This window comes from Lynx rufus, unplaced genomic scaffold (genome assembly GCF_022079265.1).
Source record: "Lynx rufus isolate CCGP_SWC_20201006 ecotype Redwood Valley unplaced genomic scaffold, mLynRuf1.p SCAF_4, whole genome shotgun sequence".
Taxonomy (NCBI): Eukaryota; Metazoa; Chordata; class Mammalia; order Carnivora; family Felidae; genus Lynx; species Lynx rufus.
Window position 1 is genome coordinate 164,176,776 of NW_025814856.1, and position 25,487 is coordinate 164,202,262.

General features: G+C 57.1%; 2 protein-coding genes across 2 annotated transcripts in view; one reads left to right on the forward strand and one right to left on the reverse strand.

Moving 5' to 3' along the window:
• Nucleotides 1-154: 154 nt before the first annotated feature.
• Nucleotides 155-2,653, reverse strand: TMUB1 (transmembrane and ubiquitin like domain containing 1). Its single transcript, XM_047096757.1, has 3 exons — nucleotides 2,554-2,653; nucleotides 1,253-1,671; nucleotides 155-970 (listed from the first exon to the last, which is right to left on the reverse strand). Exons 2-3 carry the CDS (start codon nucleotides 1,639-1,641, stop codon nucleotides 619-621), a joined length of 741 nt encoding a protein of 246 aa, XP_046952713.1. The 5' UTR covers nucleotides 1,642-1,671; nucleotides 2,554-2,653; the 3' UTR covers nucleotides 155-618.
• Nucleotides 2,654-5,805: 3,152 nt separating this feature from the next.
• The window catches only part of AGAP3 (ArfGAP with GTPase domain, ankyrin repeat and PH domain 3), a 53,858-nt gene continuing 34,176 nt past the window's right edge, over nucleotides 5,806-25,487 (forward strand). Inside the window, 2 exon segments of the mRNA XM_047096459.1 lie at nucleotides 5,806-5,970; nucleotides 5,972-6,137. Of these exon segments, the coding sequence (XP_046952415.1) occupies nucleotides 5,806-5,970; nucleotides 5,972-6,137 (331 nt within the window).

Consider the following 25,487-nt stretch of genomic DNA (forward strand, 5'->3'; position numbering starts at 1 on the left):
CGAACAGAAAGCGGAAGTCGGCGGCGGGTCGTGTAAGGTTGGTTGGACACCAGGAGAGCTCAGTCCGGTCCCTTCGCTCCTTTTCTCCCAGTGGGCAAGGGCTCCCCGCCCAACACCCCCGCGGGCCCGCACACTCAGAGACACACACGGAGAGTGAAAACTTCACAGTTATTTAATCTGCACATGTTCCAGAGAAGCCCTCTGCCCCTCCCAGCTCCCCTTCACCAGCGTCCCGCAGTCCTTGGGTCCCCAAATCAGCCCAAGGAGCTCTGAGGGACTAGAAGTGGCTGGGTCCTCAGACAGAATACTAAGATGGGCCCAGGGGTGTAGCCTGGCTCTGCCCAGGGCCAAGGCAGTGACAGCAGCTGCCTGACCCCGAAGAGCTGACTGTCAATGGGGGCTGAGAGCCAGCAGCCCCAGGAGGTGGCCCAGAGCCATGGAGGTCACAGGGAGGGGCCTCGGCCGACTCCCGGAGCGCTCTGCTGCGCAGCGCTGGGCTCCAGGGTAGTGGGAAGAGGCAGGCGGGAGTGGTGGGCCTGGGCAGACAACAACTCCCACTGTGTCGTGGGGAGCAAGGTCCGGAGGGGCCGGCGACACTGCCGAGAGCCCGTGGAGGCACTACGGGCGGTACATGGCAAAGGCCAGGAGGCTGAGGAGCAGGGTGAAGCCGGCCAGACCCAGAGTGGCGGTCAGGGGAAAGAAGGGCCGGTACTGGATCTGGCAATACCAGAGCAGCAGCAGCAGCAGAAGCAGGAGAGGCAGCAGCAGGCTGCCTATTTCCAGCCCGGAGGGGCCTGGCTCTGACCCCGGTGGGCAAGGGGGATGTGGGGGACCCACGCGTGTGGACACGTGGCAGTGGAGAACGCAGTTGGGTGGGAGGTGAAGGCTGCCCAGAGTCTGGGTGTCGTCTCCTAGCAGTTGCCCTTGGTAAATGAGTCGCACCTGCTGTTCCCGGCCGGGAAACTGGGTCCTGAGGAGAGAGGGACCTGGGTAAGAGAGCAGGCCTCAGGCAATCCTGGTCCCTTGCCCAGAACAACACTCACCTTTGCCTCCACCCACCACCCAGTTGGTGGCCTCTAAGGGGGTCCCTTCCTGCTATGGGGGGACAATACAATGTGCCATGTGGGGACCTCAGTTCCCTCCTCTATAGACTGAGGGGGAGGTCTCCGATCTCTCTCGTGGCCTCTCTGGGTCTGTGATCATTGCCACCCCACTCTTTAGAATTTTCTTTCCTGTCCCCATCCCAGCTTACCTTTTCAGGGAGCCAATGGTATCGTGGGGCCAGGCCCTGGCCACCTGCTCTGAATCGTTGAGGAATTTCAGCCGGAGCACTAGGGGCTCCTGGGGGGAGTCCGGGGTTGGTGACGTCGCTGAGAGCCCCATGCCAGGCTCTGGCTGTGCAGCCTGACCTCTGTGTCTCAAGCTGGGAGTTTCGGCTCCTGGGGCCTCCCCTCTGATGCTGCCGGTGACCGCCATGGCTTCACTGGGCTGTGCTGGTGTTGGAGTCCCTGATGGCTGGGGCAGTGGGTCGGCGCCCTCCGCGGTGTGTGTTGAGACCCAGGCGAGAGCCAGCACCAGAAGGCAGGCAAGCACCGCGAAAAGGATGGTCACCTCATCACCCACCCCTTCAATCAAGGCCATGGCACCTGCCTTGCCTGCCACGCTACTGAGCTGGAGAGGCACAAAGAACCCATGAGGGGCTGGATCGCTGGCCAACAGCCCTCTGAACTTCCACAGGCTCCTGAAGCCACCCCACCAAACTCTCCCACAGTCTTTATCCCTCTCCCGCTTGCGCAAGCTCCACCCTAGGGCACATTACTGCTCTGAAACCTGATGTCCCAACCTTGCTTCAAGGGCCCCTTCGCATCACCAAATCCCGAGTCCTAACTTGCTCTAAACTGAGTTCTAGGTCTTCAGCCCGCTCCTCCATTCATCCAAACACTCTCCCGACTTAAGGGCCTTGACATTCTAAGCAACCTCTTCCCTAAATTCAACCCACACCGAACTTCACCCCAAAGCTGACCTAGTCTCCCATCACTGCCCCAGAGTTTATCTACTCCTTCGTCTATTTCATCCCAACGCTCATCTACTCCTCCATCATTAAAGGTGCTCCAGGGGGATAGAAAATGGGTTTCTTTCCCCCGCCCCCCGCCCCGTTATCATTTAACCAAACGCCATCCGCGGATGGGGACTGTTTCCCAAGGCTTCCCCACACCACACGTCAATCTCCGCCCTTTGGCAATTCGGAGCTTCCAATGGTTGCCATCCCCCGACCCAAATTGGCCCCTCCAGTCTACTGAAGGCCCACCCCGTGGCGGCCCGACTCCGCGCCTCTTCTGGAAGCCTCTCCAAACCCATTCCGCAGGCGGACCCCAGATCCCGCCCAGGAATCCGGACTTCGCCCTCCCTACCCCCAGCTCTTCCATCACCCCTCCCATCTTCCCGCCCCCCCGGAGCCGCGTTAGGGCAACCGGAGAACCGGGGGCGGGACGAGAGGGGGCCAGCTGGGGCCCGGGGCGGTGGGGTGGGCGCGGTCAACGCGCGGGGACTCACCGCCCGGCTCCGCCAGCTCCATAGCGGACCCTCGGGCACTTCCGGGCGGGAGGCGCCGAGGTCGCGGACACCTGAAGGCACCCCCTCCTTCCCTGCCGCCGCCGCCCGAAGCATTGTGGGACTTGTAGTCCTGCGCGGTGCGCATTTCCCGCCCTCCACCCTGCGGACCCACGTGCGGGGATCTGCAGGATAGTCCTGGTGCCCGCAAGACGCTGAGGGGCCCGCGGGGGCGGGCTTGCTAGTCCCCTGAGGTTTGGGCGACAGTAGGATCCGCCCCCTCCCCTGCTGGCATCCAGGGCATCTGTCACTCCAAAAACCAACGTCAGCTAGAGCACGTCAGAGTCCCCGTGTTAACAGATGCAGTGACTGGAGAGCTCAGGTGGCCCCTATCCCGGTCTGCTCTTATGTCAGAGTGAACGCCAAAAGGCACCGTGGGCCCCCTAAATTGACTCTTTGGCTCAGAGCCCAGTCCCCATGGGCTGTCTCATCAGGTTGGTTACGCACCCCTCCCCAAGGCTGGCCACGGTGGCTTGTGCTGTCTTGTTTCCCTCGTCCTTTCCCCTTGCCCCTGTAACACTGTGCAAGAAGCATGGACCTTGGAGCCTGGCACAGATGCCGATCGATCTCTTATCCTGTGTTTATCACCTGTATAACCTTGGGTGCGCTACTGAATCTCTTTGAATCTTAATTTCTTTGTTCCTAAAGCATAATTTCATAATGAAATTCTAAGGAAGAAATTAGGTTTTATTAAATAAGCATGAAAACGATGTAAGGGATCTGTTACACAGTAGGTATTTGTTCACCTAGTACTGGTACACTCTCTCCACCCAGATCTGGGCTTGGAAACTGGGTCCTCAGAGTGTCACTGTGTAGAGGACATTGAGCCCCAGCCTGGCTTGGGTCAGCTAATTATGGCTTTCCCCTCCTTCCTCTGGGCCACAGAGATCTCATGTCTGGGTTTTATAGGCCAGTCTTGATGAAAAGCAATGTACCCTACAGTTTCCATTCATGCTTACTTGTGGGAGCAAGGACCCCAAGTGTTGCCTTGGGAAAGCCAGTTTAGATGTATGACAGACAGACCTGACTTCTCTCTAGTTCCTTCCCTCTCATTCATTTATTCTAGAAACATTTTTAAGTGTATTTATTTTGAGAGGGGGGAGGGGAAGAGAGAGACTCCTAAGGAGGCTCTGCACCGTCAGCACAGCCCCGACTCGACTCGGGGCTCTATCTCATGACCCTTGAGATCATGACCTGAGCCATAACCAACAGTCGGATGCTTAACCGACTGAGCCACCCAGGCACGCGGAACATTAATTAAAGGTATACCAAATGCCACACACACTGCATGATGCTGGGAATACAATGGTGAATCACGCAGGTAAACTTGTCCCTGCTCTCATGCGGCTCATATAATAATAGGAGACAGACATGTAGACAAGCCCACGAGTCCTAACGAAGATCTGTTAGGCTGCTGGGGCAACCCATTTGAGATACTCTTTACTCTCAGCATCTCTCCTGGGAGGTACCTGGTGCAGATTCTTACCGTCCTTTCTAGTTAAGCATCTAAAAGACGTCTTTGCTATTGCTTTTAGAATTACACAGTACGAGAGCTAGGTGTTTTGCTCAATTACTATATTTTGCCGATGAAGCATGGAGAGGGTACAAGACATCAGTAAGGTCAAACACGTAGACAGAACCTGAATCTTTCAGGAGCTAGGGAGGCCCCGGGTATTGAGTAGCTTGTGCCTGGTTCTTTGGAAGGTACAAGACACTTAGGTGACTGCCTTGGTGACTGGGGCAGAGTTATGTGAACGGCCAAATGGGGTCAACTGTTTGCTGGGAAAAGACCTAGCTTGGCCTGGGAGGTGGAAGTGTGTGTATCGAGATTGACATATGTCAACTGTCCCAGAGGACATCGGGGCATGGCCCTGGATTGGCTGGGGCCAGTGCCCTGCACATGCCCTCTCTTACACCTTTTAAGAAAGATGGGGGATGGAGGTGGATTAGCAGGACTGCTGACGGCTTTGGCAATGGGGATGCAGAGGAACTGAGACATTGAAGGGAGCTCCCTGTCCCTGGAAGGAGCGGACAGGAACACAGGGTGGGCGAGGGGGTGACAATTAAGAGAGCCTTGTGGGCTCTGGTGAGTCTCTTGAATGGGATGAGAGGGGAGAAGAAAGCATAATATTGGATTCATCTCCCTTCTTTGCCTGTGTACCAGCCGGGACCAGGGTGGTGGCAGTCAGTGAACCCTCCCGGTCCCAAAGGAAAGTCTTTTAGGGGAAGGTTGAAGATGAGTGGGGACTGTTGTTTAGAGTGTCATTTCCAAGGGCCCTGCTGATGAAGGAAGCTCTCAGGGAGAACTGGAAACGGAAGCAGGGAACCCAGATTTCTAGGCTCTGTGCCTCAGCCCCCAGTCTAGAGTCCAGGGGAGGACCAGAGAGAGAACCGTGGGGACAGAGTGGTCCCTGGGGATGATCTCGGACGGGAACAGGGGGGCTCGTGTCGCACTAAAAGGCAGAACTGTGTAAGTGAGGCACAGCCGTGCCTGGGCCGGAGGCCCTTCCCGGCCAATCTGCCGCGTTCATCAGCACCCTCGGGCGCAGGGCACCGTTTCGGGCACTGCCCAAAGATCGGACACCCCACCCAGACCAGAGCAGGGAGGCGAACGAGAGAGCCGGGGCCGGGAGGAGGCCAGAGCGGCTGTCCACTTCGGGCTGGTGGCCCTCACGGCGGGTGTGGGTGGGGGCTGGAGAGGAGGCGGAAGGGCCAAGGCTAGGTGGGAGGGGCCCGGGCGCCGGGGCTGGAGCGCGCGGCTTGGGGGTGGAGGCTGCAGAGCCAGCTAGCGAGCGAGGGGCGGGGGCGCTGGGGCCGGCGCGCAGGAGGGGCGGGGGCGGCGGGGAGGGGGGCTCGGGCTGCGTGTGCCGGAGCTGGCGGGGGCGGCGGTGCGTGCGCATGACGCGGGGGGAGGGCCCGGGCCGCGCGCTCCCGGTCCCGTTGTTGTTGCCGCTGGAGGCTGCTCCGAGGCAGCGGGATCGCGACGCCGAGAAGCGCCCTGCAGCGGCGGCCACAGCGTGCCCGGCGGCGCCTCCCGGCCTCGGCCCCCGGCCTCCGGCCTCATGCGCTAGCCCCGCGCCGCCGGCTCCTTAGTCCCGGCCCCGCCAGCCCCGCGCGCCCGCCCGCCACCGCCGCCGCCGCAGCGCCGCCCCGGGCCCCGGCCGGGCCCGCCTCGGGCCCCGCGGCTCTAGAGCCATGAACTTCCAGGCGGGCGGGGGGCAGAGCCCGCAGCAGCAGCCGAGTCTGGCGGCGCCGGGGGGCGGCGGCGGCGGCGGCGGCGGCGCGGGGGGCGGCGGGCAGTTCGGCGGCGCGGGGCCGGGGGCCGGGGGCGGCGGCGGCCCCTCGCAGCAGCTGGCCGGAGGGCCCCCCCCAGCAGTTCGCGCTCTCCAACTCGGCAGCCATCCGGGCCGAGATCCAACGCTTCGAATCCGTGCATCCCAATATCTACGCCATCTACGACCTGATCGAGCGCATCGAGGACTTGGCGCTGCAGAACCAGATCCGGGAGCACGTCATCTCCATCGAGGGTGAGCGGAGCCGGGGTCTGCGGGAGCTGGGGCGCGGTGGCCCGGTTCGGCCACGCTCTCCCCGTCTGGGGTCGTCGCGCGCCTGAGGTCCTGGCCACGCGGTTTTGCTGATCGCCAGCGCTGCAGAGCGGTCGTCCAAGCTTCGCTGTATCTCGTCCGGGGACACTGGGGCTCGGGGCCGGTCCCGTGCCAGGGGACACGTTTTCCGTTCTTAGTACCCCAGGGCGTGAGGGTGGTGTCGCCCCGGGGACAGGTGCGCTCAGAGCCGCAGAGGTGCGGGAGGCTGGGGCCGGAGCTGGCCAGGCATGCCTTGGGAGGGTGGGCGCCGCGGAGGGCCTCGGCGGGCCGGGAGGTGGGGCTGCTGCCCCGGCCCGGCCCTGCCCCGCGGCGGGGCGGGGGAATCGAGCCTCCCGTTAGTGGATGGCAGCCTTCCCGGGCCCAGCGCCCGCGGGCCCCGGAGGGTGGCGCTCGCCGCGGCGCCCTTTCCCGACGCACACCCCCCACGCTGCCGCTGCCAAGGCGGGCGCAGGCCGGGCCTGGCGCGGGGCTCCGGCGGCGCGACCGCGTGGGAGGCACCGGCCGGTACATCCGCGCTTTCGTCCGGTCCCCCGCGCACCCAGGAGCCGCTCGGGAGGCGGGCGCGGGACTGCGGGGCGCTGTCTGACCTCCACGGACACGGCGCTGGGCGTCAAATGCCAGAATCCCGGGCCACTGCCCTGCCTAGCACCCTTTTCTCTAGGCTCTTGAGCCCGGGAATTTGGCTGCCACGTAGGGGGGGGGGGGCGCAGAGGAAGTGGGTTCACGCTGTCGGCACATATCCCACGACCCCTGATGTGTCGGGGGGGGGGGGCACCACACCCACAGATTCCCTGGTGGCACCGTGACCTTTGAGCATCCAAGGGGCAGATGGGCCTCGCCCTGGGTCATCTCCTTCCTCTCTGGCTCCATTGGAAGGGGGACGCCCAGCAAGCAGGTGGTGGGTTCAGCTTTAGCGGAAATGCAGGGCTGGTTGCGAGGTGTTTTGGCGATGACATGGAGTTGTGGGCAACGGCCTGTCCACTTCTTGGGCCTGGCAGTTAGGGCCACACTCCCACCTTCTCCTCCTTGTGTAAGGCTCCAGGGCCCCTGTGCCTGAACACTACTCCCTTCCTGCTTTTGGACGTCCCCAGAGCTGAGGAAGGAGCATTCAGTGTTTTGGGAGCTTCAGACCCCATTTAGACCCAGAGTCCTGCCTTCTTCTTGTCACACTCCAAGCTGACTTCCTTCTGTCCTTTCCCCAATCCTCTGTTACCTCTTTCCTCTCAAGGCTGAGTTCACAGTGAACTAATTAGGCGACGGGGAAAAACTCATTAACATGGATTCAAGTAAATGGCCTGAATCACCGTTGTGGCTGGGGACCAGGAGATGGCATTTGTGTGAGCCCGGGGCCCCAAAGAGAGGAGATGACCAATTTTTCCTCCTCGATCTGAAACGGGTGGGGCAGGGAGAGTCGCCATTCCCCAGAGCGACACTGTCCCTCTGGGGAAGTAGAAGTTCAGGAACAGCTCTCAGATACCCCCCCTCCCCCCAGCTCCTTTTGTCCAAGAGACTTGATGGACTAGCCCGAGGTAGGGGCTGAGGGAGGATGCCTCCCTCAGAGCGCTTCCCAGAGCAGGGAGAGGCAGAATCAGCTGGGTTCCCATCCAGCTCCAACTTCCTTAGCAGTGGCTTGTGACCACCCCCACGCCCCCCCCCCCCAGCCCGGACTCAGGAGGCCTCCAGCTGGGCATCTTCTGTGCCACGAGGATCGTGATTCCCGGGACGTGCTCAGTTTTCGTCCCTGTCTTAAATTCAACGCGCTGGGCGGAATTTCTCTTCGTAGAGCCCTCCCCCGTGACCAACTTCCCCATTGCGGTTTGGAAGTACCCCATGTTCTGTCTGCTTAGCCTGGAAGCTTGGTATCGTGAATCCCGGGACCCGATGTCTCATTGTCACCAGGCCCAGCTGTTCCGCACACTGCATTCGCAGCTCTCCTGATCCCCACTTCCCTGCTCTCCCTTGGCGGGGCCTTGCACCTCTCTCCTCCCGCTCCCCTGTTTTGTCCAGCCTCTCTCCTGGTATCCATCTTTATCACCCACCTCACCCCTGCTTCCCCACTTTTGTCACATAGATTTTCTGCCCTGGGCAGGCAGGGAAAAACAAAAAACAAAAAACAAAACCAAACAAAAAAATACCCCCCCCCCAAAAAAACAAACCAAAAAAAAAAAAACAACCCAGAAAACTCCTTCTCCAATTTCTGCCCTATATCCTTTCTTGCTGTAGAGCCTCCATCTGCCAAACCATATTGCTGCTGCCTTGTAAAGCAGTGTCCCCACCTTCTTGCTTGGGGGAGGGAGGAGAGCAGCTTCTTGGGGCGTTTCCTGGCTCCCTGTGAGCCTGGCCGAGCCCCCCTGCCAGGGCCCAGCATCAAACCTGGGTCCAGGCGATATTGTTACGTAACACATCCGTAGCCGGGAGGCCGGTCTGTGTTTACTAGGGCTGAGCCTCTTAGTGGGAAGGGATGACATTTTCCTAGCGTATAATAAGCTTCCGCCTCACTCTGGTAATACTTCGGTGAAGGATTTATTTGTTCCAGCTCTGAAGGTGACCCAGGAGACGCAGTCGGAATCCATTTGGGACTGAGGGAGCACCATGGCACCTTGCCCTCCTGTCTTCTGCCTGCTTCACTCAGTCACCTCAGACCCCTGCAGCCAGGGTAGGAGGAAGGAAGCAGAGGAACATTCCGCTTTCCTGTCTCAGGACAGGATTTGAGGGGAAGCAGGCTGTTTTTGAAAAGTTCCTTTCCCACCAAAGGCCAAGGAAGGAGAAAAGGGGTCCATCCGGCTGTTTTAAGGCATGAAAGCAGTGTACCCGGCAGGTGGGGGTGGTGGGATGGCAGGCTCACCGTGTGCAGAGCCTCTGAGCCAGGCTCTTCTCCCCGGTGGGGAAACTGAGGCTCGGAGAAAGGAGGGATCCACGCTGATCAGTCAGGGCTTGTGTGGGGCCTCGGGCAGGAGCTCTCGGGACTTGCTTGGTCTCCTGGCTGTGCCCTAGAAAGAGGGCCGCAGAGGAACCGGCCTCAGTCCAGATAGGGGACAGCCTGGGCACATGGAACGTGCAGATGCTGGGCCAAGTAAGCCAGGAGCCAGGATGAGTTCCTGCAAGAAGCCGCCTGGGGTCCCAGCAAGTGGCCAGGAAAGGCAGGCTTGTCTCTGAGGAGATGTGAATCCCGGGAGGTCTGCCCCAGGGGAGTGCAAGCAGGGGTGGGCCCTGTGGGCCCACAGGGAGGACCAGGAAGCCGGCCTTGGCCACAAGTATGCCATGTGGCTCCTACTTGGGGAGGAACCGGACTTTGTCAACTGGGTGACTTGTCGCCCCCTTTGTTTTCCTCCAAAATTAAAAAAATATTGTTTTTAGTATTTATTTATTTTTGAGAGAGAGAGAGAGACAGAGTATGAGTGGGGAAGGGACAGAGAGAAAGGGAGACACAGAGTCCAAAGAAGGCTCCAGGCTCTGAGCTGTTAGCACACAGCCCGCTGCGGGGCTTGAACTCAGGAACTGTGAGATCGTGACCTGAGGGGAAGTCAGAGGCTCAACCGACTGAGCCACCCAGGCGCCCTGTTCTCCAGCATTTTTTTTTAAAACGATGAAGTGCCTTTGAGCATTCCCAAAGTGGGCTGATTCGTTCTCCCTTCCACCTCGCTCTTCAGGGTGAACTCAGGATCTGCGGGCCTGCCACCGTGGGCGCAGGCTGGGGAGTGTTCGGGACTGGGGTAAGGAGGTACAGGTGTTCCCGTTGTGTTTGAGCCTAGGCTGGAGAGGGAAGGGGGCCCTGAGCTGAAGGCAGAGGTGTTGGGGAGGGCTCAGAAGGAGCTCACGGGCCTGCCTGGGGGTTTGAGTCCGCCCTGCTTTCTCTGTGTCCTGTGGTCCCGACAGCAGCCCCATCGTGCGGTGAGGCAGGTGGAGGGCAATCATAGCCATTTTGGAGACCGGGAAACTCTCCCGGTTGTTCCCCAGCCTGGCAGTAACATTCACTTGGGGGACTTGCTGAAGTGCACGTTTCTGAGGCTTCCTGCAAGGGATCTGATTCAGTGGGTTTGAGATGGGGGCCCAGGGATCTGGGTCTGTCACTTACCCTGGAGTTCTGGTAATTAGCTGGTTTCGGGAATGAGTGCCTGGTGGTGGCCTGGAGGCTTAGGTAGGACTTTGCACAGATGAGTTCTAGGAATTCTGAAAAAGAGGATATCTGGGTGGGTGCTAGTGGCCTGGGAAAGCTGCGTTTGTTCCAGATACATTTATTTAGCTCCTACCGTGTGGCCCAGTTGCATGTAGCACAGTGGAAGGCAGGGGGGGAGCCCCGCCAGCATGCTGGACTGACTGAGGTTGAATGGATCCGCCTGCAGATGCCAAAGCAGGGGTTGGGAGGGGTGGGAATAAAGCCAAGATTTGAACACAACCAGGGCAAAGGTTAGAGCCTGGGGAAGACTTATCAAGACCCCTTTCTTCAAGGTCACAGGAGAGGGATGGATAGACTACCTCCTCCAGGCTGCAGGGTGGCCCCCCTCCCCCACCCCCCCCATTCAGTCCTCTGTCCCTGAACTTCTGTTCTCTGCCAAGTGGACGACACCCTCCGAATAAGACACTTCTTGCTCCTAAGTACCCTGGGGCTAGCTCATGCTACATACTTTTCTCTACCTTTTTTTTTTTTTTAACTTTTTTTGTTTTGAGGTTTACTTATTTTTGAGAGAGAGAGAGAAAGCAGGGGAGAGGCAGAGGGAGAGAGAGAGAATCCCAAGCAGGCTCTGCACTGTCAGCAAGGAGCCCAATGGCGGGCTCTAACTCAGGAACCATGAGATCATGACCAGAGCCGAAACCAGGAGTCGGATGCTTAACTGACTGAGGCACCCAGGCGCCCCTCCTCTGCCGTTTCTTTCTTTCATGGAACCTGTATGCCAGGCATGGGGCTCCAGGAGACTTTCCCTGCAGAAGGAACAGGTTTGCAGAGGCAGCAGGGGCGGGGCGGGGGGGGGGGCTGGTGAAAGTATAAGGTGGTATTCAAGGAGCAGCAGGTTGGTCTGTGTGGCTGAGGCATTGAGTCTGGAGGGGACGGGCCAGGGGACCCCGGTTTGAGCATCCAAGGGAGCAGTGGCCCCAGGGAGACCAGGCGGGAGCGAAGATGACTTTCTTGAAAAGCAGGCTTAGGGGAGCTGAGGCCTGGAGCAGGGGCAGGCTTGGGCCCTGAGAACTCCTGTGTCCTCATTCAGCATCCCCTGAACACCCATCCGGGGAACCTTCCGCTCACCTCACCCTCATTCTCTTTTTAATACGCAGCTAACTTGAAATTAGTTTAACCGGATTGCCTTCCTCCTGACTTCCAGGCCAAGGGGTAAAGGGGAGCTAATTTGGGGGCATGGAGCTGAGCCCTAGGGTTATGGAAGCAGGGGAGGGCGGTAACCTGGAGCACCTGCTTTAAGGATGTGGGCACTGGCTGGTACTGCGTTGCCCTGGTTACCGTTCCCCGCCTGCCCGCTGGAGATGGTCATGGGCTTTTGCAACAAACACTTGGCAGGTCTCTTTCTAGGTATGCAAGTATCCTCTCCATTTTGCAAAGCCTGGGACCTGGATTGAGTAACTCTCCCAAGGCCGTACCAGACACTGGTCTTCCAGCTGCGGGGCTGGTGCTCCCTCCCTTGGATGGATGGACTAGATGAGCTCTGGCCAGTCAGCCTTCCTGTGGCGCCTCTCAGGGAAGCTTTTTGACCTCCAGTTTAACCCGTGGAAACTTTTAGGATGTAACTTAGGGGGAACTCAGGGCTCCTCTCTCTTGCTGTAGTTTTCTTCTGGATGTTATGAATCCCCAGCTGAGTGGTGGCTCTGGGAGGTGTCTCTCCCCTCCAAGAGCAGCACAGAGATTGCATATAGCACAGAGATGCTTGCTCAGGAAACACTCAGAAATATTGAAACACTGCGGGGCACCTGGGTGGCTCAGTCGGTTGAGCGTCCGACTCGTGATCTCGGCTCAGCTCCCGATCTCGCGGTGTGTGAGTTCGAGTCCCGCGTCCCTCTCTGTGCCGACAGCGCTTGTACCCGCAGACTCTCTCTCTCTCCAAAAATAAATAAATAATTTTTTTTTTATCATTTATTTATTTTTGGGACAGAGAGAGACAGAGCATGAACAGGGGAGGGGCAGAGAGAGAGGGAGACACAGAATCGGAAGCAGGCTCCAGGCTCTGAGCCATTAGCCCAGAGCCCGACGCGGGGCTCGAACTCATGGACCGCGAGATCGTGACCTGGCTGAAGTCGGATGCTTAACCGGCTGAGCCACCCAGGCGCCCCACTTGGCTGCTATTTTAAAAGGCTGCAGGATGGGGCGCTTGGGTGGCTCAGCCGGTTAAGCGTCCGACTTCGGCTCAGGTCGTGATCTCGCGGTCCGTGAGTTCGAGCCCCGCGTTGGGCTCTGGGCTGACAGCTCGGAGCCTGTTTAGGATTCTCTGTCTCTCTGTCTCCAAAACAAATAAACAAACTTTAAGAAAATATAAAAAAAAACCATTAAAATGCTTTTTGTTGTTGTTGTATTTCATATTCAGTTGATTACTAGTGAGAGCGTTAAAAAAATTTCTAGGTCATTTGTGTTTTGTTCGATTCTGTTCGTATCCTTTGTTCATCTTCCTCTTGGTTCCTTCCTCTGTTCATACTGTATGTCAGATGGTTTTAATCTCTTAATGGAGATTTTTCTGAAGTGAACGTTTGTGTGCCTCCATCTCTCAGGCAGCGCCTGGGCCCCCCGCCCCAGACCCTGAGCCGGGCTGACCAGGCTGTGCTCTGGGCGCTGAGAGCGGCCCGACACCGCATGGCTTCAGAGGGACGTGCCTCTGTTTTTGCGCCTGTTCATAGCGGGTGTTTTTCTTTCTCTTTCTTGTCAGTCGGCACCCCTCCTTGCCACTGTTGGTGAGCCCGCCTCCACCGGTTTCTCTTTTGCCTTTTAATTTGATGTTTTGATGGCTTGCAAACCCAGAGCCCAAGCTCACAGAGTGGGATTCAAGCCCAGCCATGGCCTCTCAGGGCGTGTGTGACTGTGTGCGTGGTGGGGCGGGCGAGACCAGGAGGTCTGGACCCCACTCGGGACTCCCTCTCTTCCCTCTGCTGCTGGTACGTACCTTCCAGGGAGGGGCCGACGAGCTTCCCGGCCGTGAGGATTTTTTTTGTTAAACAGGCCCCCTTGGGTGTGAAGGGGCCCATGTGGGGCACAGACCTGGTTCCGGAACCACAATGCCTGGATTTGAATCCCAGGCTGAACCAGTTGGTAGCTGTGTGACCTTTGGTGAGTCTCTTAACCTCTCTGTGTCTTGGCTTCCACGTTGCCAAAATAAGGTTAACAGGCACCCGTTGCGTCGTGTAGGTGTGAGAAGGAAGTCGGTTAATGCCTGCAAAGCTTTTAGAGCGGCACCATTCCCTTGGAAGGGCTCCTCGAGTGGCAGGCCCCGTCACGATTTCCGGGGTGGGGGTGGCGACTAAGTGAGGGCACGAGAGTGAGTGCACGGTGCGCGGTGCCCGCGGCCTGGGGCTCCTCCTGTAGCTCGGACTCTGGAGGCGCGGAGATTGGGGCGAGCTGGTATAGCCTGGCAGGCCCCGGAGTGGGGAGCCACCTCAGGATTTGTCTGAGGCTCTGGCTGAGGGGTCCAGACCCTGGACCGCAGTTTGTCACAGTGAGTGTCACATGGCCATCCAGCATGGCCTTCATCAGGCCCCACATCAGGCTCCCCAATAACAGCGCAGCACCTGCTTGGGATTCTCTCTGTCTGCCCCTCCTCTGCATTCTCTCTCTCTCTCTCTCTCTCTCAAAATAAATAAATAAACTTTAAAAATAAAAGGTAAACCCCCCCCCAAGGTGAAGTTAATTTAATACTATATTTTATTGAACCCAGTATATTTGAAATAATAATCATTTCCACATGTGATCAGGATGAAAAATTATTAATGGGGTATTTTACATTCTTTTTTCGTCCTGTCTCCAAGCTCCACCCTCAGCACGGCTTCATTTGGACAGGCCGAGGGGGGAGCGCTCAGTAGCCACGAGGGGGGGCCGTGGCTGTGGTGTTGGAAGAACATCTTGAATTTTAGCCCATAATAAGCAAAAGAACACCTGTTTGTTGTAAAAAGTGAATGCAGAGGGTATATCCTTTCGGATTCAGCTTTCTAAAGCATTGTACAGTAAAACCTTGGATTGCGAGTAATTTGTTCTGCGAGTGTTCCGCAAGACAAGCAAACATTTCTGTTAAATGTTAACTTAATAAACGAGGGATGTCTTGCAATACGAGTCGTATGTGACCCCGAACGTTTCAGGATCACAACTGAGCCAATGGTTCTTGAAATGCGCTTTGATGTGCGACCGCTTTGGATGACAAGCATGTTTCCGGAAGAGATTATGCTCGCAAACCAAGGTTCTACTGTATTTAAAACTTTCAAGCAGCCAGTCCACAGGCACGGACTTCCTGAGCACCTGCCACGACCCCGATGATTGATCGACAACAGATCCACTGAGATCGCAAACAGATCCTACTGGATTTGCAGTAGGTTTTTGTCGCTGTGCGTTTTTCTTAAAATCTCAAGTGGCCTGCTGTTGTGGGAGCACCACCACAAGCTTTTTCTTGTCACGGGGTCTCACGCACTCCTGCGGTTTTGTGCAAGAATGGAAGGGGGGGTGTGAGCCCAGGCCCCCCTCTTGCGAGATAAATGGGTGCATCGGGGGCCCCTGGTGGGCAGCGCCTTGTTACCGGTGGGTTGGCCGCAGGCCTCGGTGTAGCTCACGTCACTTTGGTTTGGCCTCCGCATCCCATGCGGCTGCTGCTTGGCCCTCCTTGCGTCCCCTCTCAGCCCCTTGCCTCTCTGTCGCCTGGACCTGGAGGGTAATCCTGAATTTCGGGTGAGGGAAGAAAGGCGGGCGGGGAAGGGCCGTGACACTTCCCCGGGCTCCTTCCGTCTCCGCAGGACGGCCCGCAGGTTCTCGAGTGCGGACTGGTGAGCTGCTGGTGGACGGGGTCACGTGAACGGCCCAATCTGTGGACTAGGTGGCCTTCTGCCTGTCAGCTTTACACAAGGTCAGACGGAGCGCCTGCCGGGGAGGTGCACCCAGTCAGGGAATAGGGTGCTGATTGCGCGGCCTGGGGCACAGTTGGAGAAGGGTGAGCCCAGTCTTGATGCCTTGCAGGCCAGGAGGGCGGAAGCCACTGACCCAGGATTCAAGGTCACTGGTTAGCAGCCGGGCCCGGTTTGGCCTCCAGGCTTTTTTGCCTCATGGTGACCTCCTTCCAGCTCACAAGAGGAGAGGTGGCCTGGGCCATCCTGCTCGTCACCTCCCCTTCAGCCACGACCCATGGCGGTGGTGCCAAGATGCTACACGGAACCAGCAAATGTCACAATATTCTTTTCACCGTGTCTGGCATTTTAGGCAGGGGCTGTTTTTGTAGGCTTTCCTGGTTTATGTTTTGCCTTTAATTTATGGTTGTGTGTGTGTGTGTGTGTGTGTGTGTGTGTGTGTGTATGAATAGCGGAACATATATATTCTAGCAGAAACTTTGTAAACGTGTGTGCAGTTGGAAGACGTGTGGCACAGAGTAAAGCCCCCCATTAGCCCATAGTTCTCGGTTGGCTCCCTTGGTCTGTCTCAGCCCACTCTCCTCCTGTGGAAAGGAGGCGCCCCCCTGCTCCCTGCTCGGGGGTGAGGTTATCCTGGATCACACCCAGGAAGGTGTATCCCGTTTATTGCAGCAATAAATGCTAGGTTCCTTTTACTCCTCTGTTCTTCTAATGGCAGGAAGGGCCTGGATTCTTTGTCCAGAGAGCCACTAGGGAACCTGCGGATGGGGTGGGCTGGGCATCCCTTTGTGATAGCTTCGATGGGACACCTCCGAGCCAACCCAAGGAGACAGAGGGTGTCATCTCGTAGGCCTCTCATCGTCCCGAGCCTCGGCACTGTTGGAAAGGAGACCCTGTCCTGAACTAGGTTAATAGGTTCTCTTGTCATTTCCTGGGCCCCAGTCCCCCTGCCGGCTGGGGCCTCGGGGCTCTGCACCTTTCCCCCTGGACCCCGAGTAGTCTTGGGAAGAGAGCCTCATGGAGGTGCTCGGCCGGCTGGGGTCTAAACCTGGTCTGTCCAGCTCCAAGGCCCACCCTTCCAGTTTGAGGCCCTCGATCCTCACAGGGCCTAGAGCGGTTGGTGTTCTTACCCCAGCTGGCCTGTGTCATAAGCTGGTATCTGCTTCCCCTGTGGGCACAGAGCCCTGCTGTCACTTCCAGAGAATGCTTGGCCAACAACCAGGGGGCCTCCCTGCTCTGTAGCCAGCCCAGGAGCCTTGCTGGGCACTGGCGGTCCTTCAGGGAGTCTCCTACCTGTATCACTGTGCTCTGTCCCGCTCTGGGGCCATGGTGCTGCCCAAGGGGCCCTCTCCTGGCCGTGTGGGCCCCTGCTGGCCTGAGGAGCAGGGCCAAAAGTTGGGAGGCCATTTATGGTGGGGGCCAGGTGTCCTCGTTCTGAGGCCTGTGTCTTCTCTCTGGCAGGAGGGTCGGGAGGGGTCTCCCACTGGAGTCTGGGGAGCTGGCTCTCCGCTGGCTTGGGCCTGGCTCTGGACCTTCGTGGAGTGATATCGGGCGGGAGGAGGCATGCCTGGTTCTCTGTCCTCCCTCTTGGAGTTCACGCTCCTCCCCGAGGGGTCAGAGCTGGGTCAGAGCTGCGAGATCACTGAAAACACGGGTGTCGTGCTTGCTCTGTATGCTTCTGACGGGTCCGCTGGCTCAGGCCTGAAATGCCATTCCTGTCCAGTAAGGAAGCTTCCCTGGGAAGTATGGGAGTGTGACCCTGCCTCCATCAGGCCCGTGCCAGGCGGAGGTGGGGAAGGAGCCAAGTACTGGCAGAGAGATAGCCCTGAACTGGCCCACACTGTGTGACCCTCACTGGTGGGTGGCTTGACAGGGTGACCGTGGGTGAGGCCCCGAGCAGAGGCCTTCCCTCATCTCAGCGGCCTCGGCTGTTCTGTTGAGCCGCCACCAAAGAAAAATTGTGTCTCCTGCAAGCGTGCGTGCCTCGGGCCATGATGGGGTTTGTGCACAGTGACCTGGTGTGGAAGGGCGGCCGAGTGGGTACCAGGCAAGCCTGGCTGCTTTGATAGGCACGGCGAGACACTGTTTTACTGGAATAGTGGTTTGATTATGAAAATTGCTGGCGTAGTGTGTTTTTAAACTATTCAAATGTGCCACCCCACACTCTGGCACTTTGTGTTTGTGCTGCAAACGCGGCAAGATTGACGGCTCTTGCAGCGGTGCGGGGAGCTGCAGGGTTCTATGGGGTTCTACGTTAAGGGCGGCAGGATCAGATCTGGGATCTCGGAAAGAACGGTACTGAAAAGGTTAACTGGCCAATGGTTCTCCTTACGTGCCAGGCACCGCCCCGCGCGCCTCCTGGTCATTCTCTGGACATCCCGACAGGGTGAGTGTGACCCCCATCCTGCTGGTGGGGGCAGGGAGATGGAAAGGCATGTGCCCAGCGTGGCCCCCAGATGATGGCGGAGGCGGGACCTGACCCCGGAAGGCTGGTCTCAGAGCCTGTGCTCTCGGCCAGCATATGCAGCTGCGCCATGAAACGGAGAAAAATTTTACAACACGGGAGGGGGTGCCTGGGTGGCTCAGTTGGTTGAATGACTTCGGCTCAGATCTCACGGTTCATGGGTTCGAGCCCCGTGTTGGTCTGTGTACTGACAGCTTAGAGCCTGGAGCCTGCTTCAGATTCTGTCTTCCTTTCTCTCTGCTCTTTCCCCACTCACCCCCTGTCTCTCTGTGAAAAATAAATAAACGTTAAAAAAATAAATAAGTAAATTTAAATAAAACACGGGAGAAAATTTAAAGAATATTATCTCTTCTGGGGATAAGAGGGATCCTCTTAAGCCAGATAGGAAACCTAGAATTTATAAAGGAAAAGACCTGACAGACTTTCCCCCCAGCTTTTTATTTTGAAAAATGACCACCACAAAAGGCATCATTAACATTTTAACACGTGTGCAGGGCGCCTGGGTGGCTCAGTTGGTTCATGGTCTCACTGTTGGTTTCCGCTCAGGTCACGATCTCGCAGTTTGTGAGTTCAAGCCCCACATCAGGCTCTGTGCTGATGGTGTGGAGCCTGCTTGGGATTCTGGCTCTCCTTCTCTCTGCCCCTCACCTGCCTGTGCGCTCCCTCTCTCTCTCAAAATAAATAAACTTAAAAACAACAACAACAACGTACATTTGCTCCTTCCTCTCTCCTCCCCGCCTCACATTCTTTTTGGTGACGGGAGCGGTCAGCAGCTGTCGACGGGGTGGTGCTTCAGCTGGCATCTCCTAGCGCTGGCACATTCTTCCACGTCACAAAATACCGGTGTCCTACCCGAGAGAATGAGCAAGAATTGTCTGACATCACTTGAGAGCTCACCCATAACCAAATTTCCTCAGTTACCCCCAGATACCTTCCGTAACCTTTTTGTCTTTCCAAATCGGGATGGGATCAGGATGGAACAGAATCCATCAAGATGCTTTTTTCCCCACCACGCGGCCTTTGAAGAGGCTGGGTTCAGATTTCTTGTAGCGGGTCCGGTCCGTGCCCCGGATTCAGATGCTGTTGTTAGTTGGCCGTATCGACGTTCTTCCTCTCTTCCCCGCCTGCCCCCGCCCCTGCCCCCTCGTGCCGCCCAGGACCTGGAGTGAGGTCTGGGGGTTGATGAGATCCAGGTTAAACCCTGTTGACAGGGTTACCCCCTATTGTGTCACATCTGGCCCTGCTGTTAGTGATGCCGAGGAGGGAACAGTCTGGAGGGGCCATTTCCTCCCGTCCAGTAGTTGCAAAGTGGGCTGGGGCTTGAGCACCTTGGAAGTAAGCTGCCTGCAGGGACCTCACCCTCTCTGGGGCTGGTTCGCAGGCACCAGCGATCCTCGCCTGCATCGGTTGTGTTAGGGTGGCCACGGGCTGATTTTCTCAGGCGCGTGTTCCTTCTGCGAGTCCTAGCTGGCATTAATCTTCGATCGAGCAGAGCTTCGCCCCAGCCCGCCTCTTTTTATGATCGCTGTTTCACGGATTTTTGTTGTTGTTGTTGTTCAGACGTTCTAATAGAATCCATTACAAAATTAACAGATTTAATTACGTTTCTGTGGACTAGAGTAGGAGAGTTTGCTTGCCGTGTCCATATGCCAGTTAAATGCTTACGATGCCTGTGATACAGAGTTCCCGCGAACCGTTAAGAAAAAGATTTTTGAAATTCCAAAGACAAATGGGGAGAGCACGGGGCCAGAAAGACACTTCAGAGAAGAGGAGGTGAGCGTTGTTGGTAATCATGAAAAGATGCTTAACCTCATGAGTCATCGGGGACCCAGATCAGAAGAGCGAGGTCCTGGGCTCCCCTGTCTGACAGCAGGCGGCCAGCGCATAGCCATCGATGCTGGCCAGAGGGCCGCTGTCGGGCCGCCTCGCTCGTAGGAGATTGGGTCGATGAGTTGCTGTTTGGAGAAGCCGTCAAACACGATCCATTTACACGAAAAACTCATCTGCCTTTGAACACAACTGTCCTACTTTTGGGCCTGTAGCCCATGGAAAGGAGAAGCTTGTAGTGGCTTAAAAAATTAAAAAAGGAAGCCACCAGGATGCCGTCGAATAGGGGAATGGTTGGATAAGGGTGGTGAGTATGCGCCGTGACACGTGAAGGTGGTAACAAACCAGGGTGAACGAGAACTGAGTCCACAGCGGGGGGTGGTACAAGAGCATTCTGGAAGCCGCTGGCACAGTTCGGTGCAGGGCTGGAGGCCCAGTCCTTTTGAGGTAGTGGGGGGCTGGATACTCATTCTGGAAACTTCCCCCCGAAGGAAAGGGGCAGGGGGCCAAAAGCAGTTTTTGAGTGTGTTGTGAAAGCGGTTTTATACCCTCAAGTAAAATTTTAAGGGGCGCCTGGGTGACTTCATCTCAGGCCATGCACGATCTCACAGTTAGTGAGTTCGAGCCCCGCGTCGGGCCCTGTGCTAATGGCTCAGAGGCTGGTGCCTGCTTCGGATTCTGTGTCTCCTTCTTTCTCTGCCCCTCTCCCGCTCGTGCTCTCTCTCTCTGTCTTTCTCAAAAATAAATACACGTTAATTTTTTTTTTTTTTTTAATTTTAAGAAGATGGAAATGGTACATTTGCTATATGTACTAGCCCTAGCTCGCTTTCTTATCTTGTGTCTCACCCAGAGCTGGGCTTGGAGGAAGGCTCTCGTGAGTCCTCGTTAGAATGCGTGGTGACCCCAGGGCAGCTGCAGATGTTGAGGCTGGGGGCTGGCCAGAGCAGGGCTTTGGGGGGCCGAGCCAGCAGCCAGCAGAGCGCAGACTCGCCTGTGTTTCTGGTGAACCGGCTTTCCTTTCCTCGTGCAGCTCTGACCCCCAAGCGTAACAGCCTTCTGGCTGCTTCCGTTTCATTTTCCTTTTACAAAAGTCGTGTGCTCCCTGTAAACGTTTTGGACAGCAGAGTGAATAAAACAGACATTTCGCAATTTTTTTAAAATGTTTTTATTTATTTTTGAGACAGAGATAGAGCATGAGCAGGGGAGGGGGGGGGCAGGGAGAGGGGGAGACACAGAATCCGAAGCGGGCTCCAGGCTCCGAGCTGTCAGCACAGAGCCTGACGCGGGGCTCGAACTCACGGAGTGTGAGATCATGACCTGAGCCGAAGTCGGACGCTCAACCGACTGAGCCACCCAGGCTCCCCTGTTTTGTTTTGTTTTTTTTAATGTTTATTTTTGAGAGAGAGTCTGAGAGCACATGCTCATGAGCGGGCAAGTGGGGGAGGGGCACAAAAAGGCAGGGACAGAGGCTCGGAAGCGGGTTCCATGCTGACAGCAGAGAGCCCGACTCAGGGCTCGAACTCATGACCTGAACCGAAGTTGGACACTCAACCGAGTGAGCCACCCAGGTGCCCTGTTTTTTAAGCAACGTTTGTGATATTAACCCATTGACACGGTCACCTTGTTTCCCCCCCCCCCCCCAGGTTTGATTTCCCTTTAATTCTATTTTTCGTTGGGTACTTAGAATTTGTAATTGCTCTGGATCTTGTATTTTTACGTAGTTGGACCTATTGATCCTTTTTCTGCTTGGAAATCCGACAAGCCTTGCTGCGTATTGCTTCCTGCCTCCCCCCTTCCCCGCAGCAGTAGCTGATGGGCGTCCCCTGGCTCCCCCCTTCCCCCCCTGCCTCCCCCGCCCCCCGCACTGTCGAGTGTGGGTAACCAGGGCCTTTGGGCGGCGAGGGGCGCGAGGAGGGTACGCAGAGGCGCCCCGTGTCCCTTCTGCATGTGGGCTGGCACGGGGCTTGGGCACCACCGTCGGGTGTGGGCAGAAGCGAGGCAGCAGGCACCCTGCAGGGCAGGTGGGAAGTAAGACACTCAGCTCAGAAAGCTTGCGCTCCCCCAGGGGAGGAAAGCGTCTTCAACTCGGGAGGGTGTTCTCATGGACTCGTCTCCTTCCTGACCCGCAGCCCCAGCCTCTCTGTGGCTCTGTCTACGCGGCATGAAAGTCCTATGGGCCAAGGGCTCATCAGCCCCAAACAGCCTCCCTTTGCCTGTTAGAAGTAATCATTCGAGGCGGCTTTCTCCTTTGTAAGTGCCACCTCTCTCTCTCTCTCCCTCCCCCCCCCCCTCAGAGGTGTAGCTCCAGAGCCTGGATCAGGCAGGCAGGCTCTGACTGAGGCAGTGAGACTGGGGCAGGAGTTAGTTTGGAAGGTAGGGAAGGAGGAGGTTGGGGGGTCTTTCTGGAGGGAGGGCCCTTGCTAGGGAGGGCAGGGCTGGTCTTGGCTGATGCGAGGACCCGGAACGGAAGACAGGCAGGCGCTTCCCACAGGATGAGCTCTGGGCCCAGGTCGGCCCGTGTCTGCAGAAATCTGGCCGGGCCACCCGGCTTCGGGGCCAGTCAGAGGGCCCGGGTTGGAATGCCAGCTTCAGCCACTGCTAGCTGGTGACCTCAGGCTGTGTGACGTCTGTGCCTCAGATTTCACATCTGTAAGTTGGGGAGATTAACTACCTTTCCCAGAGGGTTGTTGTGCGGGTCAGTGTGTGTGAGGTGCTCAGTGTGGCTTACTTGTGTTCAGTAAGTGGCTCTTATGATCAGGTGACCGGTGGTGTCCCATGTGGCTGCTGCCTTGGGTGTAGAGGGTACCGAAGGTGGCTCCACTGTCTGCAGGGCTGGCCTGTGTATGTCCAGGAGCCCAGGACCTGGTGAAGTGGGAGCAGATCAGATACTAGCTTCGACAGCAGAGACAAGTCCAGCTAGGGATGCTGAGAGACGGCTGCAGGGTCTGGGAACTGGCAGGGGTGGAGGGAGGTGATCTCCCTGTCCAGGCCCTGCTTTCAGTTACCTTTGACGGGAGCCCATGCAGGAACCCCGCCCCCGCACTGGGCAGGTGTGGCCTTGGGAATGGGGTAGAGCCTGGGTCTCAGCATAGGCCCCACCCCCTGAGGAAGTTACCTGCCCTGCCTTCAAAATCTGTAAGGGGAATTCAGACACTTTTAAACTTCTGTTTAAAACTGGCCTCTCGGGGCACCCGGGTGGCTTAGCCGGTTAAGTGTCCATTTCTTGATATTGGCTCAGGTCATGATTTCCTTGTAGTGGGATCGAACCCCTGTCGGGCTCTGCACTGAGCATGGGGCCTGCTTGGGGTTTTGCCTCTCCCCCTCTCTCTGCCCCTCCCCTGTGCATGCATGCGCCTGTTCTCGCTCTCAAATAAGCATTTTTTTCTTTTTTTTCCCCCAAAATGTTTGTTTGTTTATCTTGAGAGAGAGTGAGTGTGAGCTTGAGTTGAAGGGCAGAGAGAGAGAGAGAGAGAGAGAGAGGGAAAGAAAGAAAGAGAGAATCCCAGGCAGGCTCTGAGTCATCAGCACAGAGCCTGATGCAGGGCTCTGTCCCACCAACTGTGAGATCATGACCTGAGCTGAAATCAAGAGTCGGAGGCTTAACCCACTGAGCCACCCAGGAGCCCCAGTATATAAACATTAAAACAAAACTGGACTACCCAAGCCTTTCTTTTTTTTTCCCCTTTACGGTACAGTACCCCGCAGCCTCCTTTCCTTTGGGCCCTGAACTTACCCCTGTGCACCTGAGCTCCCTGGGTGGGGTCGGTGGCAGTGGGGCACCTGCTAACAGTTCACTTTCTGTGGCGCTTCCATTTTGGAGCCGAATTTGTGCAATTATTATACTTCATCCGTTCTTTCCTTTAGTAAGATACATTTTTCTAATTTTTTAAGGTTTTATTTATTTATTTTGAGAGAGAGAGAGTGCCAGTGCACATGCACAGGAGGGGCAGAGAGAGAGAGAGAAGGGGGGTGGACAGCGGATCCAAAGTGGGCTCTGTGCCGACAGCCGAGAGCCCGATGCGGGCCTCGAACTCACAAATCACGAGATCATGCCCTGAGCTGAAGTCTGGCGCTTGACTGAGCCACCCAGAGGCCCCAAGATATTTTTTTTAAGTTTTTTTTTTATTTTCTTTTATTTTTTTTTAATTTTTGAGACAGAGACAGAGCATGATTGGGGGAGGGGCAGAGAGAGAGGGAGACACAGAATCAGAAGCAGGCTCCAGGCTCTGAGCCATCAGCCCAGAGCCCGACGCGGGGCTCGAACTCCCGGACCGCGAGATCGTGACCTGGCTGAAGTCGGACGCTTAACCGACTGCGCCACCCAGGCACCCCAAGATATTTTACTTTTGTAAAAATCGGGTGAACACAAATAAGCCCAGGTCCTGCTGCTAAGGAATGAAGATCTCATCAACTGACTGCCCTTGGAAGCCAGGGGACTGGAAGAAGCAGATTTTTCGCTCCTGGGACTTGGGCCAGACCATTGCTCAGTTCTGAAGGAAGAGAACACTTTGGAAGACACGTGAAATGTAGGAAACGTGTCAAAATTGGGATGGAAAGGCAAGGAGCCATTAGGAAGCACACGCTGTGGTACGTTGTGAGTCTGGAGTCCCCAGTGTCCCCCCCCCCCCCCCAGGCGCTGGAACAAGGCAGCGAGGCAAGTGCCACGCCCCTGCCCCCGCAGGGTCACAGGGAGGAGACGAGGTGATATGGCACAAGCACACTGGTTGGAAGGCAGAGGACTTGTCTGGGCAGAGCGCAGCGTGCTCGGGGCCCACGGTCCTCAGACAGCCCTGTGGCTCTTTCTCGGTCTGAGCGGGGGGAGCAGTATCTGTCTGGGTCTCTCTTAGGGTTTTAGGATGTGGCCAGGCAGAGAAAGGTCAGGAGGCTGGTCCGGGAGGTCAGGAGGGCGCACAGAGGTACTGAGCCTCGCGCAGAGTTTGTGGACAGAAAGAAAACGAGGAAACTCCTATCCAGTAGCTAGCTGGGTGCTAGAAGGCCATTTCCAGGCTGGCCAACTGCCCCGCAGGGGGTGGTCTTGGGTTCCTCCCTTTGCCCCCAACCCCCACTCGTCCCGTTGATCCTCTCCACTTCTCCACGGGGTGGTAGGGGAACGCAGCCACCGGTGAGCTCCCTGAGACCCTGACCTTGGGCGATGGGGGCGGAGCTCCTAGTTCCTCTGTGCAACCCTGGGAGGGCCTGGGGACAGGAGCTGGCTTCTGTGCAGTCACACCTGCCTGGGCCCCTGGAGCCCACCGTCTTGGGTCTAGCTCTTGTCCGTCTCCTGGGCTGCCGTCACACGGCACCACAGCACATTCATTTTTATGGTCTGGAGGCCGGAAGTCTGAGATGCGCGAGTGGGCAGGCAGGGCGGTGACTCCTGTGATGGCACTCAGGAGGGTCTGTTCCAGGCCTCTGTCCTCTCCTCAGCCTGTAGACAGCCGTCTTCCTCCTGTGTCTCTGTACATCGTCTTCTCTCTTCATCACCGCCCCCATGTCCATGTTTCCCCTATTCGTAAGAACTGCAGTCATAGGGGAGTTGGGACCCACCCTACTCTGGTGTGACCTCATCTTGGCTAGTTACATTTGCAAGCACCCTATTTCCAAATAAGGTCACATTCCAGAGCACTGGGGGTTAGGACTTCATAATACAAGTGGGGGGGGGGCAGCGCAGCCCATGACAGCTTTCATCAGGTGTTCAGAGAAAGACGGGATCCAGCAGGGCCCCGGGGATCTCCGAGGTCTGCATCTTGCGGAGAAGAGAGAGAGCGAGCTAGCAAACGGACGGGCCTGTGCTGATGTGTAACTGCTGGCGTGTCCAATTAGGTTCCCGAGTGGAAGAAAGCTGGCACCAGTTGAAATTGTGCCTGCTTCCGACAGGACTCTCCACGCTGTCACTCAGCCGGCAGGAACGGCTTCCTTAACCGATCACCTGCTTTGCGCCAGGC

Coding starts and splice junctions, on each gene's coding strand:
- TMUB1 (XM_047096757.1), bottom strand. CDS start 1,641: ATGGCCTTGATTGAAGGGGTGGGTGATGAGGTGACCATCCTTTTCGCG. Junction 971..1,252: donor ACCATTGGCTCCCTGAAAAG/GTAAGCTGGGAT, acceptor CTCTCTCCTCAG/GACCCAGTTTCCCGGCCGGG.